Source organism: Physeter macrocephalus, chromosome 13, assembly GCF_002837175.3.
Source record: "Physeter macrocephalus isolate SW-GA chromosome 13, ASM283717v5, whole genome shotgun sequence".
NCBI classification, from domain to species: Eukaryota; Metazoa; Chordata; class Mammalia; order Artiodactyla; family Physeteridae; genus Physeter; species Physeter macrocephalus.
Window position 1 is genome coordinate 79,358,189 of NC_041226.1, and position 20,816 is coordinate 79,379,004.

The 20,816-nt window shown below is 48.3% G+C and overlaps 1 protein-coding gene across 3 annotated transcripts in view; it reads left to right on the forward strand.

The window, feature by feature from the left end:
* COL4A2 (collagen type IV alpha 2 chain) overlaps nt 1-20,816 on the forward strand; it is a 178,520-nt gene that overhangs the window by 114,583 nt on the left and 43,121 nt on the right. For all 3 annotated transcript variants that reach the window (XM_024123120.3, XM_024123123.3, XM_024123122.2), the window contains 14 exons: nt 619-753; nt 842-886; nt 4,032-4,148; nt 5,647-5,718; nt 6,072-6,107; nt 6,216-6,278; nt 8,172-8,207; nt 10,693-10,734; nt 12,724-12,819; nt 14,557-14,592; nt 15,161-15,211; nt 16,343-16,387; nt 18,436-18,489; nt 19,634-19,700. In XM_024123120.3, the coding sequence (XP_023978888.1) occupies nt 619-753; nt 842-886; nt 4,032-4,148; nt 5,647-5,718; nt 6,072-6,107; nt 6,216-6,278; nt 8,172-8,207; nt 10,693-10,734; nt 12,724-12,819; nt 14,557-14,592; nt 15,161-15,211; nt 16,343-16,387; nt 18,436-18,489; nt 19,634-19,700 (895 nt within the window). The remainder of the gene's footprint in view (nt 1-618; nt 754-841; nt 887-4,031; nt 4,149-5,646; nt 5,719-6,071; nt 6,108-6,215; nt 6,279-8,171; nt 8,208-10,692; nt 10,735-12,723; nt 12,820-14,556; nt 14,593-15,160; nt 15,212-16,342; nt 16,388-18,435; nt 18,490-19,633; nt 19,701-20,816) is intronic.

A 20,816-nucleotide genomic window follows, 5' to 3' on the forward strand; every position in this document is an offset into this window, starting at 1 on the left:
CCGTGTCCCCTGCATCGGCAGGCGGACTCTCAACCACTGTGCCACCAGGGAAGCCCTCTTTTTTTTAAATAATAGCCATCCTAATGGATACGGACGCACGTTTTATATATTTCAGAAACCTTTTCTTTTTTTCTCTCTGTGTGTGTGTGTGTGAACAGAAGGAGAGATTCTCTAATCACTTAAACATTCAGGGACCACTTTGGTAGCTGGATGCCAGTTCCATTTCCATACCTATTGTATGCATTATACTGAGATAGAGAGAAAATCTTAGAAATTTGTCTGGCACTTTCTTTTATGCTGAAAGGACTTTTTTTTAAAAGCCAAGTAAGTTTATTCTTTCATCCCAACCCAATATTAGCATTTCACAATAACATCACTGTAGTAATTTAGGATCTTTTTTTTCTCACATTTAATGTTTTTCCCTTTGAACGCTATGGTTTCTTTCTTAGCCAGGAATGGCTTTGTGGTTCTCGGGGCAGAAGGTGGTGGTTTACATGGAATGTTCTCTGAAGATTATAGCTCTTTAAGAAGGAAAAGTGTAGCTTCAAAAGCAACATGGTTGAAAATGCTCATGCATGGTTATGAATTGTGGAAACTGAACGTGTGTTGTTTCTACAGGGCCAGCCAGGGCCAGTGGGCCCACAGGGATACACCGGGCCCCCCGGGTTACAAGGGTTCCCAGGACTGCAAGGCCGCAAAGGTGACAAGGGTGAAAGGGGGGCTCCCGGGATCACAGGACCAAAGGGAGACGTGGTACGTACAGAAACTGTCGGTATTTCTCTCGCTGTTTGAAGGGTAGAGGCGTCTTGGCCATCATTAAGTCTGTTTGCCTTCTTTACAGGGAGCCAGAGGCGTTTCTGGATTTCCTGGTGCCGACGGAATTCCCGTAAGTTTTTCATAAGATTAGAATTTTAAAACACTGTACACGTGCAAAACAATACGTTTATGACTTACAGACACGTGTCTCACTAGTCCCCCTCTCTTGTTTATAACAAAAAACTTACGGGGCTACATGTGCATATTTGTTCCTCGTGGAATCCAGTCAAATATTGGACAGATTGTTTGCTTTGTAAACGTCCTTCTGGACTTGGCTTCAGAATTGAGGCTACTTTGCTAAAACTGGACACTGTTTTGTAGTAAAAAGCTGCAGTGTTGCACAGACGTGCTATAAAGAGCCAGTCTGAACATTTTGTTTGAACTCCAGAACCACCTGAATATAAAGTAGTCCAGCCAAGAGCGGGGCTGTCCTGAAGCTTGTGTGGCTCCTCAAATTCTTGGTAGTTACCGCACATAAATGAGAAGACGAAAGGCATGCTCTGTCCATGAGAAAATCTCAAAATGCAATCAAATGTGTTTTTCTAACCTAGTTTACTTTACTTCTTGTGACATAAGAAAATAAACAAAGCAGCCTGACTCACAGCCTTCTTCACGGGACCCAGGGGCAGATTTCCCAGGGCCGGCTTCCTGCGGATCCCAGCCTCCGGGATAAATGTGTTTATCGCACGTTTAGACCTGCCCCATCCCTCTACCGCTGAAGTTTAAGGACATCTGCCACTGGAACGTCACACACACGCAGATGTCTGCGCCCTTACCCCACACACACGTTGTCTATCACCATGCTTGTACACGCATGCGCGCGCGCGCGCACGCGCGCACACGCACGCACGCACACGCACACACACACACGCACACACACACACACAGAGGGAGAGAGTCCTCAATCCCCGAGGCTACACAAGTGGGGCTGCTCCATCGCAGGAGAAAAGGGAGAGGGCGTGAGTGGACAGCAGTCACAGGGAATTCATGCTTTTCCTTCAGATCTTTAGCTCCACCTTCAAGGAGACTTTTGCAGCAGAAGGCAGAGCTGAAGAAAGGAAGCCGCACTTGCCAAGACGTGAGACCTCCATGGCTGGTGACCCTCAGTGTCACCTCAGTGAGGGCTCAAACAGACACATCAGTGACAACACATAGCCGTGAGCAAATAAGGAAATAGCTCTCACATGAGTCAGAATCTTGAGAAATGGGCAGAGTTGAAGAATCCGCAGATTTCAAGGGTTAAACAAATAACAAGTATTTTCCTACCAACCGCCTCAAGCGAAATCGCCCATTTTTAACCTACTGTTTTGGACTCTGGATCATTCCTCATTGTGGTCTAATGGAAGTAGAAGTCTGAGCTTTAAATGGAGTGACATTATGGGAAAATACTGTAACTGATCCGTATCATGTTTTCATTTGTTTTTCCACTTCATACTCATTTAATATCAGAAGCAAATATTTCGCAAATTAGGGAGGAAATAGTCATCCCATGGAGGGGGGGTGATCATGGTGTACAGATAACGGGTCATTTTCTACAGAATGTCAGGGCTGCTAAGAACAGGCTCCTTAGCTGCCGAAGTCTGATAGGTGCTCCACAGTAAGTTAACGTAAATGCCACTTTCGGTATATAAGCACCTAATGAACGCAGAGTCTGAAGGACCTGGCGGTTTTAGCTGTTTAGAAGTCGAATATAGAAAGTGATACGCGGTAAATCTAAGAATTGTATCGTTCAGAAATGGACCTAATTAGATGCCGGACACACAAGAGGGACACTGAGCTCAACAGAACTGAAATTTTTCTTTGAAGGACAATTGCAAACTAAGACCGGGTTGGCATGCAATTTCAAATGACTTAGGTCGATCCTAAGCGAGTCGGAAAGACCGACAGCAGACGGGTAATTCAGGAGGAGAGTAAGGAACTTGGTGGGACATTTTAACGAAGGCATCACGGAATCCTAACCGTCATGAGGAGGACACCTGCAGAGCCTGATTTCTGAATTTGAAGGTCAGCTTCTAGAGGCCCCTGAAAAGAGGCCTTTACGTCGAAGACCAAAATGCTGCTGGCTCTCCAGTACCAGAGAGATGGTGCCTCGTGATTTACAGGGACAGTCAGGGCTTCTCTGACTCACCAGAGGGTTGACTGAAAAGCCTACTGGATCTCTTATCTGCTGGCACCAGTGAAAGCAATGGCTCTGAACATCGGAAGCAAAGAAATGTGCAAACAAAAGAAAAATTCTATTTCTCTTATTGTATTTCTTAATATCCTTCAGGGTACAGGCACTCTGTGTAGGCCTTGTTCATTTCCTTTGAAACTTTCCAAATTTCTCAAGGTAAACCTAAAAGACAGCCCACTGGCCTCAGAAATCACTCTGGAATATACATTTGGCCTATTATCAAGAACACCAAAATTTTAAAGATATTGTACAATAGGAAATCACATATCTAAACGCCTGTTGTGTAAAGAAACAGGCTCTGGTCTTGTAGTCCATAAACTGTAGATTATTAACCTGACCCCTCCGTGTCTCCAGAACCAGATTCATGCGGTTGAGACGCCCAGAGACCTAGCCTGACCCCGAGTTACACGAAAGACACACGTGATCGCATTGCCTTCCTTCCCCCACCTGGCATCCCAGAACACCTGACTTGCTTTCTATTCGTGTTTAAAATCTAAAAAGTCGTGTTCCTGAACACGACAAGAAGTCAGCTGACTTATTGAAGAAAGTAAGGAAACCAGCTCTTCTACCTGCCGCTAAGTCACCTATGAGGCCCCTCTGCAGGTGTGACTCTCACCCGTTTAGGACGTACAGCTCCATCTAGAATTCGGTTGGGCACAGCTGACCCTTGCTATCCCCGGGCAGCATCTGCTTCTAGAGAGTTTTCTAGAATTTTTCAACCTACCCTTTTCTGTTCCTGCTAAAACAGCCCTCCCTGTCGCCCAAGGAAGCAAAGTAGCAGAAACCCCAAGATGGTTGATATCTTACCAAACCCCGTGGGAAACAGAACTCTGTCGTGCAGGCCCCTCTGCCGCTTAGAAGGACACCTGTGTGCCCTTGATGACTTAGTTCTTCACTCATTCGTTGGTTCATTTTGAGTTGTCTTGGCACTTGGATTCACGCCAGGGACATCTCTTCTGAGAAGATTTTCAGCTGTTGCATCACAGTTACATGAAAACTAGACCCCTGCAGGCTGAAGACTCACTCGCTTGTCTGTTTCCAGGGACATCCTGGCCAAGGCGGGCCCAGAGGACCGCCTGGCTACGACGGCTGCAACGGGACAGTGGGTGACGCAGGCTACCCGGGACCCAGCGGCCCTGGCGGCTTCCTCGGCCCCCCTGTGAGTATGGGAACCGTTCGGGCTATATTCCACGGGTCGGCCCTGGAATCTGCGCGGTGGAAATGCGTGAAAGGTCTTGCTTTCAGGAGGTCCCGCAGAGGAGGCCTTTGAGAAGTTTGTCTTAGCAAAGCTCTCTGAAGAGGGTCAGCTGCCTTCTGCTCCCAGGACAGTGATGGGGAACTGGAGCACATGCCAGGCCTGCCTTTACACCCCGGGAAACGGTGGCTCCCCGCCCTTGGTTAGCGGTTCGGGTAAAGCACACCTCCCCTGCTGAGGCTGGCTTGAGGATACCTAGGCGTGCTGTTCCTGCATTCAGATAACTCCATGTTCCGATTCATTCTTTAAGCGTTAGGTAGAAAGTGGTGGGTTTGGCTTATGTGGTTCGCTCCTGCAGCCTCCTAAGTGTTTCTTCATTTCCTCCCATGCTCCGATTCAAATAACGGTGAATAATAGTGGAATCGTGGAGATAAAATTTTAAAAAGCTTAAACCTTGACAAAATTCTCTATTATAAGTCATCATCTTTATTAGACTCTAACATCCTTTGTGACATGAAAGAACAATGACGTTCTCCGGGATATACAAGATAGACTTTATTTTTCGTAATGGAAGAACTTCCATATAATGATCTATTTTGTGGCTTCATTTAATTTCTAGGGTCTTCGCAGAGAATCTTGAAATATTTTTCGGCATTCTATTGCTACCTTCTTACCACCAGTATATTGCAAATTCAGGGTTAAACTAACATTTTTTTCGCAAAACTTTTTATTTAAAAAAAACATTTTCAGGTGGGGGAGGGCAGTCATAACACCCTTCATTGCGTTTCCCCAAGGCTGACGGATTTCTGGCCACCCTCACACCTCTGCCTCCCAGCTCCTCTTCCACTGGCTGGTTCTTTCTCATGTGATTAAACTTTCCCATAAGCTACATTGCATTCTATTCTATTCTAATATCATAGCTTTCATTATCAATAAATATAGCCATCACTTTAAAATATTGATTTTATATGTAGGTATTAAAACACGTGTATATGTGTATGTACGTACTCACACATCGTGTATATTTGACACAATTCCATTTTTAAAGGATGACCCAGTATCTCTCCCACAAATGGTGCTTCAGCGTGATTGTGTTGATATTTTAGTACATAAATGCCAAAGAAGACACAGAATAGTGTCTTTACAAAGAAAAGGAACAGGGTGGTAGAGGAAAGGATTTGTTTACTGAAACTTCACTTGGGTTTCTGAAAATAATTTAAATCCTATAGAGTATTTCCATTTTAACTGTAAGAAAGATGCCATTGGGTAAAAATGAAAGTGAAGCTCTCACCCTTGTGGTTAAGGTAGAGGTTGGTGTTCAGAATAACCAGCATTGGCCTTGAGAAGAGCTAGACATTGCCTATAAAAGGCAACATGTGATCATCCAAATGACGGTCGTTGCACTGAATGCTAATGGACTGTTTTCTTCGTTTTTCTTCCTATGATATATGTGCTAATTTAGGGGCCCCAAGGACCCAAAGGGCAGAAAGGCGAGCCCTACGCTCTGTCTAGTGAAGACCGCGACAAATACAGGGTAAGTTGGTCGAGGGGGGGCGTGACCAAGCGCCCCAGTGTAAATTCGTGATTAACAAAGTTAATTTCCAAGTGAGCTCTGGAGTGGAGAGACGCAGAGAAGGATGGAATAGCCCAGAATCACGACTGATTTGAAATTCTCTTATTGCCCTCCAGGCTGTTTTCAATCTTACACTAACTGTGGGCACACTTGTCCCACATTCACAACACCCCAGATATCTGGGTGATTAACATCACCAAGTCCTGAGACGGCAGATACACTTCATATGCTTATTTCCAGCGTTGCAATAAAATGTCACTAAACCTACAGATGCCTAAAAGCTAAAATTCTTAAAACTATTTCTTCTCACTTAGGGGGAAGCTGGAGTGCCCGGACTGGTCGGTTTCCAGGTAAGCGTTCTTTTTATTAGAGAATAGACAAAGCAAAAGTTGAAGAACTCCAGACTCCATGTCCCAGTCTGCCTCTGCTAACAGCCTTCTCTGGTTGCCTGTCCTTAGGGGCCTCCCGGCCACCCTGGGCCCATGGGACAGATGGGTCCGGTTGGAGCTCCAGGAAGAGCAGTAAGTACCAGGCTCGTGTGCTCGCCCTTGAGGTTGTCAGGCATCCTCTAGAGATGCAGCTCCTTCAACTGCAGACGCCGGTGAAAGCCTCTCGATACAACCTGATGCTTGTGGTCGCCAAGACCAGACAGGTCGTCCTTTGTACACGTTGCTGACATCAAGGTTGAAGAATGAGAACTCAAAACGTGTGGTCATCGGATCACTGCCAACTAGGTCAAATTTTGACCTGGTGCTGGCTGGGCTCCCTTCCAGTCATGCACGAGCTCTCCCAGCACCACACCTGACCGGCTGACATGGGCCTGTCATCCCTGGCAAAGCAGACCAGAGTCCAATAGGTCGATAAGGAAGAAATGGGCTCTGCTGGACGTGGCCATTAGAAGCAGGGCCATCACACCTGGCAGGGCCATTAGAGTAGGTGTACCACACCTGGCATGGCCATTAGAAACAGGGGTGCCACACCTGGCATGACCATTAGAGCAGGTGCCCTGCACCTGGGCACAGCCATCATAATAGGTGAGACATTGGACACCAGTTAACAAAGTGGCCCCTGTGCCCCACCTGAGTGGTGGTCTACAGGTGTTCCCTCCTCCTGCAAATCAAATGATAGAGTGAAGTGCGACAGGACAAATCCCTGGGTGAAGGAGGGCCTGCTTCGAGGAGGGGAGGGGAGGGGCAAGGAGAGTCCCAGGGCCTGGCCGCCTAAGGCCTTTCCCACTGCACAAAGGACCAGAAGCTGAACTGGCTCCTGCAAGGTGTCTGACTCTCTCCTTCCCCTCACTTTTTGTTAGTAAACAAACAGGCCTTAAATTACTCAGAGAGAGCTTTTGACTGCAGGGGAGAGAGCCCTTCTCAGAGGAAACCACTGCTCAAGATCAAGGCAGCTGTGGTGTCAGCTTCTCGACACACACTGAGAAACAGTGGACACACATGTGTCTGGGAAGATGCGGTCACACCAACAGTCGGGGGTGGGAGCGCTCATTCACTCCCTTCTAATTGTCGATAATAAGACGATAATAATAATTGATCATGTTTCTACAAAGCACAGTTCCCTGGTGCCAGGACGGTCATTTTTCCAAGCAGCCCTCTGGCTGTGAGAGATTTGGCCAGAGGGAATGAGATGAGGCTTATATGACAAGATGCTCTCCTGCACACCCAGCTGTCGGCTTCCAGCACATGTGCCACAGGGTTTGGGGGTGTCATGCTTTACACACACAGTTCAGGGAAGCGCGAAACAGCAGATTGTACCCGCTGGGTCCCTAGCCGAGGTGACAGCTTCAGCGTCTTTGTATGAACCATTAAAATCTCCCACAGCCCCCTGCCCTGTCCACTTATTTGTACTTCAACACAAATTGCTCTTCTAAAGCATTTTTAAAACTTTTATCCTAAGTGTGGTATTGACGCTGAATGCTTTGCAGAAAGACATATGGTGATGTTGGCAGGCGGATTCTCAACCCTGCAGAGTGGCCTGGATGTCAGTTAATTCTGTCTGTGCACATTTGCTGGCCCACCAGCAGAAAATGCAGCACGGTGCCCTGTAGGGAACCGCCGAGGAAGCCAGGAGAAGCCGTCTCTGGAGTGACAGGGCCTGGGACCTTGCAAAGGGATCAGGGCAAACATGAGTAGGACAGGGGTCAAGGCAAAAGCCTGAATGCAGAAAAGCAAACCAGAAACAGCTGTGTGTGGACAGCCAGCAAATCCTGAGAACTGGGCCTGACCCCCGCCCTCTCCCCTCCAGCCCTGGCTCCCCGCCGAGACAAACGTGTTAGAAACCTCTATACATACTACCCGGTGTTCTAAATATACAGTGAGTGGCTTTCCCAGAGCTTTCCAGCAGATGTTATCTGGGTCCTGGGATAAAGAAAACAGTTTACAAATTTCTTTGTATTTGTGCAGGGACCCCCTGGACCCCCTGGACCAAAAGGACAGCCAGTAAGTTGGTGGGGGGGGGCGCGGGATGGTGAGGGAAAGGGAAGGGGGGCCTTACGTGTTTGTGTATGTCCTTCTTGACCATGGAACTACTTGGTTGACAGCTATACTGTTTATCTCATGGTGCGGACCGTTTTGTAGGGTTTTAAGACAATGTTATAAACTCCCAGGATAAATCCAGTGACGCACCTGGATGGTCACATGAAGTAATTAAGTGGATGTATTGAATGGCTAGCTGCTTGCAACTCACATAGCATTCCTGTGGTTACATGAAAGTCCAACTGGTGGTGAATGTTTGATTAGAAACGTAGACTCAGAACAAATTAGGGACAGTTCGTACTTATCCACGTGTGTTCATCTACAAGAAGGGACAAGATGGCACCATAGTTGTGTAGGGAGCTGACGGCGTTCTTCTTACCTGGATACAGGTAGGTTGTACCACAGTGTGATGTCCGCTTCTAGGGATGTGTTTGGTGAGTTTCAAGCCAGGCTCAGGCCCAACGCTATCCTGTTGTCATCAGAGAAAGATGAGTCAGCTGGCTGGAGCACAGCAAAGTAGGTGGCTTGTTGGAACCTGGCGACAGAATCAGGGTTTAGCGTGACCTGGGAAAGGTAGATAAATGCCCAAGACAAACAGAAGGAGGTTGGCGAGGGGAGTATTTGGTCGAAACTCGACGTGAGTCAGAAATACCGGGCTACCGTTATGAACTTTTCAGAACCAGCCTGTGGCCTGCGTGTGGCCAAGGACATCTCCCAGCCTGCCCCACGGAAACCCCATCTCTGTGACCGCCTGGGGACCTTGGCTGTCCCCACCTCACCCCCAGCTGCCTTCACCTCTGACACAGCTTCCTTCACCTCTGACACAGCTTCCAGCTGCGGCCGGAGCTCATTAGGGCTGCTGTCCCCACCACCGGGCTCCCCACTGTCCGGCAGCCTGGAGCAGGCTGGGAACGGCCCAGCGCCAAGAGAAGCGGATGTAGGATGCGGCGGCTGAGCCCCGAGGTCGCCTCAGATCCCCACTTGGCTGCAGCACAAACAGCCCTCACCCTCCGCCCGGTCACCTCCTGGTGACTTGGACTCCGGCTCGTGAGGCAGGGGGACCTCGGGGTCCCAAGCAAATCGCGTTCTCATCTAGCCTGGCTGCGTTTCTGTGCTTTGATTTCGGCTCCCAGCCAGGTGGGAAAGAAGCAAAGGAAAAGCAAAAATTAATTAAAGGCTTTGTTTTTATTTGCATAAACTCTCTGGGCAACGGAGGGGGGTGGACAGTGTGGTGCAGAGACAGATCAGATAGGGCCCCCCCCGCCCCCCGCAGGATCCTCTGTCTCGATGGGAAGGTAGGGGCCCTGAGAAGGAAGCAGAGCTGCTGGAATCAGAGAACAGAGGACTTCTTACTTAGGGCATCCTGTCCGCTCAGCCCCCCCACGCACAGCAGCTCCACTCATGAAACTGTCAAATACTTACTAGGTCGCCGGCCTAGCTTTGCCTCTTAAGCAAAAAGGAAGATGAAAAGTTTGGCTAAACCCCAAGAACACCATCCCCTAAGACCATTAAAAGGGTAGGAAATCTTTCTGTGAAATTAGAATTATTTAACCAAAATGAGAAAGTCTGAGGCAGAGGAGAGTATGCATCATGATCTTCAAATGTGGGATCCAAGGCAGGAAATGGCTGCTTTCTGCGTCCAGAGGGGCCAGAACCCAAGGAAACGCTCTGCGGCCCTAACCTGTAGAGTCGGTATACGCGGGAGGAAGAGTCAGGAGGGCCTGGGATCGGACCTGAGCTCTACCGTTTTTGTTCGCTGTGAGGCTTTGGTCCAAGGGTATGACACTTTCCCCATCTGTGATGCCCAAACTCATCGTGTGGTGCAGAGGATTAAAGGAGAGAGAAGCAGTTAGCAGGGGTCCTGGACTGTCAAAGCCCAGGGCCACAGGTAGGGAATCAATAATAGGCAACCTCCCGGTCTGCAGGATTTGAACAATAAAATATATTTCAAAAAGCAAATGGCAGAGTGTTCCCACGGGTGACAGAATAACTGTTCTTAGTCCACTATTTTTGAGGTTTTGCTTAAAGTACAAAATACAGATTTCTTAAAAGCACGGCTGTATTGAAACACTGTATCATTTTTATTGACCGCAGAGTTTTTGTCACTTAAGGTTTAATCTTAGTGAATGCTCAGAACCCACTGTGAGGTGCCACTTTCTGTAACTGGTGCAGCATCCCGATTTGCTCCTGTTCATTTTATGTGATATCTGGAATGGACTCAAATGTTTATTACACAGTTTATATATGGAAATAGCAAAAGAAAAGACATTAATTCTCCTTTTGTGTCAATTAGTTCCTGGGAGCTGAAGCCAGAATATTATGCAAGGATAGTTATCCAGTAATGTTGCAGATACATAGATATTAGGTTTCTTTTTCTAAAAAAAATAATAATAATTTTATTTCACCGTGATTATTGACTTTAAACTTACAGAAGCCATTTATCTTTCAGGGCAACAGAGGACTTGGTTTTTACGGAGAAAAAGGAGAAAAGGTAAAGGAAACTTAATAGATTGAATTAGGAAATATTGACAGATCATTTTAATGTCTTCGTTTTATGCTGTTATCTTGAGGTGCTGTGCAAACAGACCGTTTGCAAAGGAAACAATCCCTGTAAAGTGTCAGGTTACCAAACAGGCGCCAGTGGTGGTTATGGATCAGTGAGACTGTAAAAGCCCTGGACCTCTGACGCAGACGTAACTTCAGCCGTCTTCAGCAGCTAGAAAGTAAAGGCATTTCCCTGTGGTGTCTCTGACATGGGGCATCCAGAGGAGATTGAGGAAGGCAGAGCGGCAGACAACGTGGAGCCAGCTCAGAGGCCAGGGGGCGTGGCCAGCTCAGGGGCTGGGGGCGTGGCCGGCTGGATGACCAGGGGACGTGGCCAGCTCAGGCGAGTGCCCACCACCAAGCGGATTTGTTCCCTTGGCCTCGTTTTTCGCGCATTTTCACTTTGCTTCCCATTTTGCTTTTTGACTGAACAGCAGACTCAGTGCAATCCCGTACTGCTCAGGTGTGACAAGGAAAGACTTTCTGCTTTGTGTGAATTCCATAGGAAAAAAATCACAATAGAAAAACATTGGAAGATCCAAATTCATAAAAACTGAAACTCTTGTATAATGGAATATAAGAAAATAGTAAGATAACGAAGAAAGAAGAAAAGTCTGGGAAGAAATTATCGGGCGGAAAGGAGAATAGTCACGTTAGATAGAATGAGAATGAAGTTAATGTCTATAATCCACAAATATTAATAAAATAGTAATAAAACATCAGGGCGCCCAGAGGTAAAGGGGAGATGAACAGTTTTAGGTATTTTTTAGCTGTAATATTAGCAGACATTCAGAATATACTGTGAAGTGCCACTTTCTGCAGCTAATACATCATCTCAGTTTGCTCCTGTTCGTATTATGTGATATTTAAGCTCAAATCTGTATTATATAGTTTATATGTGAAAATAGCAAAAGAAAAGGCAGTAACTTCCTTTTTGTGTCAATTAGTTCCTGGAGGTGAAATCAGTATATTACACAAGGATAGTGGTCCAGTAATGTTACAGATCGAAGGTTTCACCACCTGTGCCTCACATACAAAAGCGTTTCTTGAAAATGATAAAAAAGCTAATTAAAGCAATCCTGAGACATTATATTTATTAATGATGCTGCTCTTTATTATATAAAAACTCCCTTAACTGGTGAAGTAGTGGTGAAATGGACTGATCTTTCATTTCTTAGGCATTTCTTATGTCTTGGTACCAATCTTAGAAAGCAGTAGCATAACACATAGCAAGAACCACCAAGACATTTAGCCTTCAGACCTGGTAATTTCCTTGTATAGAAATTCATCGTAAGTAGATAATGCCACAGAAGCAAATGCAGCCCCAAACTGTGACCAGCCTAAACAGCTCGTATGCATAAATTCTAAGTGATTCTTTTTTTTTTCTTTTTTCTTTCTTTCTTTATTTTCGGCTGCGTTGGGTCTTCGTTGCTGCGCACAGGCTTTCTCTAGTCGCAGCGAGCAGGGGCTACTGTTTGTTGCGGCACGCGGGCTTCTCATTGCGGTGGCTTCTCTTGTTGCGGAGCACGGGCTCTAGGCATGCGGGCTTCAGTAGTTGCGGCTCGCGGGCTCTAGAGCGCAGGCTCAGTAGTTATGGCACACACGCTTAGTTGCCCCGCGGCGTGTGGGATCTTCCCGGACCAGGGCTTGAACCCGTGTCCCCTGCATTGGCAGGTGGATTCTTAACCACTGCGCCACCAGAGAAGTCCCCTCTAAGTGATTCTTAATGCAAGTAGCAATCAAATAATTTTACCTTGCGATTATTTTAGTCTATATATGATTTTTATCTTATGATTATAACACTGTAAAATCGGTGTACATGTGATAAGTAATACGCAAAGATAAAAACAGCAGTTTGCGGTGGGATTGTGCTTTTATTCAACCTTGGTCGTGTCTTTTCAATTTAAAGACAGCTGCTTTGCTAAACCATTCACAGGGCGACATGGGACAGCAGGGACCCGGTGGGATTCCGCCAGACAATAGTTACGTCGAGAGGCCCAAAAATGATGTGATCCTCCCAGAGCAATATAAGGTAAAGGGACTTCAGCAAAATTGATGTATTCCCAGTTGAAGAAAAAAAAGGAGGAGAAAAAAAGGTAACTTTCTTTGCTCTCATTCAAACAGTCACATTCAAAGCGGAAAAGCCCTCACCGCCAAATTGGCAAATTATGCGTGAAAGCACTGATCCCAGCCACACAAGTGTATCAGTCCATCGCTGTAAATAATTATGATGAATCTGAAACAACACGAGAATCCATTTAAAAATCTCAGATCTGTCCTAAGTCTCTAGTATAGACATAGTTAGTGGTCGGAGCGCAACTCAATGCCAGGACATGGAGCTCTCTGACCAAATGTTGTATTCGGCAAAATAAAACCTACTTTTAGGTAGGTTTTGCCGACTTGGAGCATCTTCATGGGCTTTTTGGATCAAAGTCAGTTTTCTGACTCATGATTTCTGTTAATGTTTTGTTTGATTAAAAGCATACCCTTGGAGTCTAAATAAAAATTAACACCCTTCTCTACCGCTCACTCACTCAGACAGACCACTTACCTTCCTTCCTAAGCCTTCGGGTTCCCTCGTGCCTAATAAAGGCCAAAGCACTGACCTGGTAGGATACTGACCTCCTAGGGCTGCAGAGCGGAGACCCGGGTGAAACGCACCGTAAAAGGTCACGGGAACCACAGTAAAGATCCCAAATGTAGAACGTGATTCCTGTCTCTCAAGTGTCTGTCAAGGTCGGGCGTGGGTGCTGAGTCATGGACAGGAGAGCGCAGGCTGGACCCCGGCCATGGGAGAAGTCAGTCTGGGCAGCTGTGGCTGTTATGAGCGACTTGACCGTTGACAAAAGTGGCCTGAAGGTGGCTGATGTGAGGCTAGACGGGGTGGTTATGTACCAGTTGAGTTCAGAGCGGGACGTCCCTGGACAACCAGGCAGGAGGGGGGCCTCCACAGAGCCATCAGAGTGGATCCAGGAGGGACTTCGGCTCCTGGGGATGACCTGGCCATCAGCAAGGTAGAGCCTCTGTCCAGTTTCAGGACAGGAGCCCAGGATGGAGTGAGGCCAGAGCAGATTTGATCCATGCTGAGATGCTCAAGCATCTGAATCAGATTTCCTTCATTTTCCACAGCCAAGAGGGGGTAGGTTCTGGGGCTGGGCCCAGCCAGCCTGCAGGGGGCGGTCTTGACCTGCAGGAATCCTGGGTGCTGGCCTAGGACTGATGGGGGAAAGGACCCAACTGGTCATGACATTTCTTTCCCCATTTTAGGCTAAGAGAAGTGGGCAAACTTGATCCCATAAAGCTGACATTGCTTTCCAAAGCTGCTCTCGCTCAGGGTTTCAACACGTTCCCAATGGGCCTTGTCCTCAGAGGACCCACCTGATAATCTTTCACTCAAATGAATATTATCCTTAGGAGCTGTCCCCTGGGCGTGTGCCCCCTGCCACTGAGGGTACCAAAGGAAAATTCACGGGCGGAAGAGAGACAGCCTTGCAATCATATCAAAAATAACACACAATTTCATCTGTATTGTGAAAATCCGGGAGAACTAGCACATTTTTCCCCTTGAATGTTGAAGCTGCAAAAGTTCGGGGTCATTTGTTACAATTCATTTATATTATTATAATATTATTATAATTATATAATAATATTATTATATTATTTACAGTTTTATAAAATACTTTTCACCTCATATCATAAATCCTGATCAATTTTAAATACTACTGTTCTCGAATTAATGAGCGTTTCTTGTCTTTCATATTCTTCGCAGGGTGAAAAAGGAAGTGAGGGGGAGCCAGGAAGAAAAGTAAGTCAAGGACTAAAGATGCTTCTTCTCACTGGTGGTTCCCAAATTCTCGGTGTTCCCATCTTAACGATAGACTGTGTCTGGGTTGTAAGAACCTGCAACTTCTGGTTTCCAATCCATGTGTCTACAGCAAGAAAGTGTGACCATTTTTTACACTGTTTTCCAGAAGACAGTTTCAGAATGTCTTCATTCCACAGTCAACACTTCAGCTCATAAATGAATCTAAACCCTTTAAAAGAGAAGAAGTGCCATGGAGGGGCTGGGTGGGTTTGGCGGTGGCTTCCTTGCTGGGGTCCAGCCGTGTAATCGCCCTGCCCTCCCTGATCTGGGTCATGCCTGCCCCGTATTCCCAGTCCTCCCGGTTGTCACTTACTAGGTGACGATGACAGGTGACATCCTGAGTTGATGACCATCCAGGCCGACTGCAGACATCCTAGGACTCCACCGCGTGGGGAGCTGGAGTAGAGACACGGGGGCAGGACGGCCGCTGTCGGGGCACTAAGAATGGACCCCTGAGCAGGCAGAGCGTGAAGTGTGGGCGCCCTCAGGTCTCTCTGTTCTCTCCTAGGGCATTTCCTTGAAGGCCGAAGAAGGAGTCATGGGCTTTTCAGGAGCGCGGGTAAAGCACGCCTTCTACGCCTGCCGTTTGCTTTGTATTGTCTGGTTTTCTAAAAGGCTTTATTTTTCTTTAATTTTGTATTGAAGTGTAGTTGATGTACTGATACAATGTCATATGTTATAGATCTGCAGTGTAGTGATTCACAATTTTCAAAGGTTCTACTCCACTTATAGTTATTATAAGATATTGGCTAGATCCCCTGTGTTGTACAGTGTTTCCTTATAGCTTAGTTTATACACAGTAGTTCCTACCTCTTAATCCCCTATGCTTAGGATCACAGTAGAGTTGACCCGAAAGTACAGAGATTTTCCATGCACCCCCTTTTGCTCTCCGACACAAAGCTTCCCCTGCTGTCAGCGTCCTGCCCCTCCGTGATCTGTCGGCTACGATCGTGAGCCTGCATTGACTGACACACCATCATCACCCGCTACCTGCGGTTTTTAATGCTGTGCACCTCCGCCTGGGCCGGGGGCAGGAACAGAACTCAAACACATTTCTGCTTGTATTAGGCTGAGTTGCTCAGTGGTAACAAAAATGTAGGCTGGCGCCAACAAAGAAGTTGATTTCGTGTGGCCCTAAGAGTCCAACAAAAATGTCCCTGGTGGGGTGGAAGGGGTGGGAGCGGGGTGTCTTCTCCCGAGGAAGCTCGGCCACCTGTCGCTCCTGGGCCCGCGGGCAGACGTCCCTCCATCGGCCAGAGCTCAGTCAGCTGGCCACACGCAGCCCCAGGTGAGCTGGAAACGTGGGCAGAGCCAGGAAGAGAGAAAGTGGCCCTGTGGTGACCACGTGGGGGCCACAGCTACTCAAAGGACGTGGGTTACAATCTCCCAAAGTAAGAACGAAGGCTCCCGAGGGCAGTGGAGCGCAGGCCTCTTTCTGGCTTTACTGTTTTTACTGTACTGTTTATGGATTTCTCCAGCTTTCTTTAAGTGGTGGACAGGATGCATTCCGTGAAAGTGTCCCTAAAATGACCCATCTCCTCTAGGAAAGAAAAGGAGCCTTCAGATGGTTTTGATACTGGCTTAGCAAAGTATTTTACTTTAGTCCACGGCGGGTGCCAGAACAATGCCCTCCGGGAAATGTCACTGCATATTCTGAGCTGTTACCACTTCTGTTTTCTGTTCAACCCAGGGTGCCCCTGGCTTCGACGGTGAGAAAGGTTCACCGGGACAGAAAGTAAGTTCGAGACATGAAATGCAATCTGCTCCAGGCCTGAAACACCTTGCAAAGGTCACATACAAAGACTGGGGCATCCCAGAAGAAAATGTCCCCAGAGAAAACATTTAGAACTTTCCCACGTTTACAGTAGCAGAAATAATCCTTTCTCCCAGCTCATTCTCAAAGCGTAAGCGAGCTCATTTACGTTTTCTCTCGCTTGGCAAGCCAGCCCTGGGGTCCTCTCCCTCGGAGCCTCCCGTCACCCGGCCCGCACCGGCCACGGCTCCCGTGGTTTCCAGCCTGCCCCCTCCTCGGTGTCACCGCCAGTGTGTCCTGTAGGAAGGTTGCCAACACGGCGGCCACAGGTCCTCCCACATTTTTTATATATTGATCTCTCACATTTTGGCACTTCGCTTACCTTCCGTGATGACCCAATTTGTTGTTTTTATCCTGTGTGCTATGGACAGATTTTTGGCCATTTTTGTAGGAAGAAAATGGTAGCTGAGAAATATCTTATAAATCTGCATCAGGCTTAGAATTGTCTGAATGCTAGCTCAGATGCGCGAGAAAACATAGGAATCGATTTTTTTAAGTAATGATTTCTTTATTTTCACTATTTGCTGTCTTCACTAACTCAGGCAGAGAGTGCGCGGGCCAGCCCTGCCCACCGCAGACCCCCAGCACGCTCCCCAGAGGCGACCCCCGTGCACGTGGGGTGGGTGTTCAGATCAGGGCTCACACAGGCGGGGCGGGTATTTTTACATGCGTGTAATTTAACCAGGGAGAATGAACATTTCATCCCGTTCCGCTGTCCTCCACTCATGTTTTTCACCCAACGCTCCTCGGGGGCTGTCCCGCGTCAGCACAGGTAGCGTTGTTTGAACTGGGCGGTTATGTCGCACTGGACACGGCTCAGTCGGGATGCCTGCTCACCGACTCCGCAGTCACTCCAAGCTCCGTCAGGGCTCCCAGACTGTCTCGTGGGATGGCCTCTAAGCAGGAGGTCACTTTTAATATCAGAGAAATTTGCCTTCACTTTCAAATCTTCAGCTCCACCTAGGATGAAAGAAAGTCCGTCTAAACCAGAGGCCCAACGTGAAAGCACCAAATTAATCTTAGTTCATTCTAAATAATGTAACTTTCAGCATACGTGCTCCTGGATTTCAAAATATGCAGTAAAATAATCAGATAACGGACATACTTTATCCCATTGGCATTCCGAATTTGGGGGGGGTGGGCCCTTACTGTATATATTCTTTAGCGAGAGGGAATAAATTTCTAGATTTTTTTTAAAGCTTTTCATATCTATCCAGATACGATGTGGCTCATAAGGGTAAACTTTGTCTTTCAATCCATATTCAAGAGAATTAGAATGCAATCATTAGTAGCATGAGATATTTTTTTTAAGTGAAGAGCAAAAACTTCTAAAGGAAAAGGTTTAATGATTCCACTTGGTGTTAACTAAAATTTCTCAAAACCCATCTTGGGAGAAGGTTTTAATAGATGGATCGGGCTGTCAACACCCGACCCCACTGGTCAATCGTGAAATCACAACGGTGGGGGCAGTCGGCACGTGTGACTCGGTGGGAAGACTCGGGACCCGCCGGGAACAAATCTTGCTCCAAAAAGATGAACCCGAGACTAAGGAGGCCCAAGATCTAACAAGTAGTTTAGAGAAAATCTGGGGGCTGAGGGAGCACGTTGTGCAACTCCACAAGGATGGAGCCGAACCCACCGCGCAGGGCGCTCACGGCACAGATGACCCGGTTTCCTCGATGGCAACGACAGAAGGTACCAAAGTAGACAGCAAGAGAAAACCGTTACGGATTACAGGCGAATTAAGAGACATATCAACCACATGTCACATTTTGCCCTTTTTTGAATCCTGATTCAAACAAAGCAACTTTAAAAGGACACGTTTGAGACTAAAGTCAGGGAAAATTGAACACAACCTGGGTAGTAGGTGATCTTAACAAACTATTGTTGATTTTATTAGACACGATGGATTGTGGTTACGTCTTTATATTTTAAAGATTAAAAATGAGCACTAAACATCTTTCCTGCAGGGAAGCAGAGGACCGGATGGTTACCAAGGCCCTGATGGATACCCAGGACCCAAGGTGGGCTCAGTTTTCATTTGAATCGGGATGACTTTCCCTTATTTCCCTTGGATGGTGTCCTGATCACCTCCTAAACACCCTGTTGGAGAAGGAGGCCTCCTCCATCCTGTATCATGTAACCGATCACACGACACCTGGCACTGAGAGGGGAGGTGGACGTTCACCTATGAGTCACCTGTGTCTCAGCCTCGGGATGCTGCATGCCATATGGGGCCACGTAGAGGTGGCAGTGGGGACCTGCACCCGGAGCAGCGTGAACCAGGGGGCTGAGAGACGCAGGCACCGTAGTAACAAGAGGGGGCGAACCCCAGTTCCCGAGGGGGACGCGACTGGCTTGCCTGAATAATCCCACGGGCGGGCCGGGAGGTCGAGGACGCGGCGGTGCAGCTGCTCCAGCTGGAGGGGGAACTAGCCGGGAGGGGGGCCTTTCCTGCCGGGCGGGGCGCGGGGGGCACGGCTGGCGAGGACAGGGCAGCTCACCGTCAGACCTTTGGGGCCCCGTGAGGCTCAAAGGCATCAAGGCAGCACGTGGAATTTCGGGTCTTGTAATACACAGGGCGCCGACATGCCCAGTTAGGTGTCGGGCCGGGAGGTCGAGGACGCGGCGGTGCAGCTGCTCCAGCTGGAGGGGGAACTAGCCGGGTTGGGGGCATCTACCACCAGGTGGGCCATAGCTGGTGAGGATGGGGGGACTCACAGTCAGGCCTTCCGGGCCCCGTGAGGCTCAGGGACGTCAAGGCAGCCCGTGGAATGTTAGTCTCACCGTCCGGACGGTGTGGCATCGGGTGCCGTCGCGCCACGCCAGCTCGGCCCCGTGGGCGGCCCAGGTGCGGCCATCAACACAGAGGAGTCCGCCCCGAGGAGGGCGGTCACCTGGCCACTTCCGGAGTTTGCCGAGGGTCTCAGAGTGGGCACCGGCCCACCCGTTCTCTCCGGTGTGTCCAGCTGGCGGCTGGGATGCCCGGACTTATCAGCACAGCGTCGTGGACGTGGAGCCCGGACACCGTCCGTGGTTCTGTGACTCAGAACAGCCTCCGCTGGGCTCACGGTCGCTTTCAGTTCTGTTCTTTGGAAACAGGCAGAGTGTCCAAAACTCCAAAAGGCCAGCCTCACGTTCTTTTGTTTTCCCCTTTTCTTTCTCCAGGGAGAAATGGGTGAACCAGGCCCCCCCGGCCCACCAGCCTACTCCCCACATCCTTCCCTGGCCAAAGGTCTGTATGCCATTTGTCCTGCTTTCTCGTCTGTTGTGGACACAGAGCCATGACCTTGCGAGATTTTCTGAGCGAAAGAAAACAAAGCAAAAAAAGAAAAGTGTTTAAGTGTTCCCGTTGAGCACTTAAACGTCGGGGAATCTCAGTCCTGTGGACCCTCCCTCCCTCGAGGCTTAAGCGGGGTGTCCCGGAGAGACCCCCGGTTTGCCCCTGGCTGACAGAGCGCTCACCACCTTCCTCCGCTGGGAAGGGCTTTCATTTCAACGTACCTTGTGCAGGTTCTGGTTCTGCCACCTGCAGCATCACTATAGAAACCCAGCCCTCGTGCCCGCCAGGCCTCCATGGGCGCCGTCCCAGCCACTTCACTGGTTTCTGGTCCAAACGCGCCAAGATGCTTACGCCCCCTGCTCACCGGTCCGGAGCCTGGAGTTGATCAGAGTCCATACTTTGGAAATAGTCACAGCCTTTTAAACTTCAAAGAACTAAACCTCCAGGCATTTGCACCTGAGCTCGTACAGGAAAATGATCCCACGGTCACAGTTGACCCCTGAGTGTCAGTGAGGGATTCTGCACGTGTTGTGGCTTGTGCTGTCCTTGTTAGTTTAGCTCAGCCTCCCATCCGCACGATCTGTTCAAATATAATTCTAGTTCTGCGCTTAGAGCAATGGTCTGCGGACCTTTTTGAATGTGCGTCCTTCTACGTTTAAAAAAAGTGTTTTCAGCACCCCTCCAAAGAATAGTATGAATGTTTATTTATGGATAATTTATCCATGATACAGGACGTTCCCTGAGGTCAGAGATTTTAGCCTGTGTGGTCACTACTGTATCCTCAGTTCTAGAACAGTCCAGGCACATGGTAGTTGCTCAGTAAATGTTTACCTGAATGACTGAATACTGCATGTGCTAAAAACATGTACATCAGATAGGGGTTTTAAAAGGTGAGATTTTTTTTTTTTTTTTTTTTTTTTTTGTGGTACGCGGGCCTCTCACCGTTGTGGCCTCTCCCGTTGCGGAGCACAGGCTCCGGACGCGCAGGCTCAGCGGCCATGGCTCACGGGCCCAGCCGCTCCGCGGCACGTGGGATCTTCCCGGACCGGGGCACGAACCCGCGTCCCC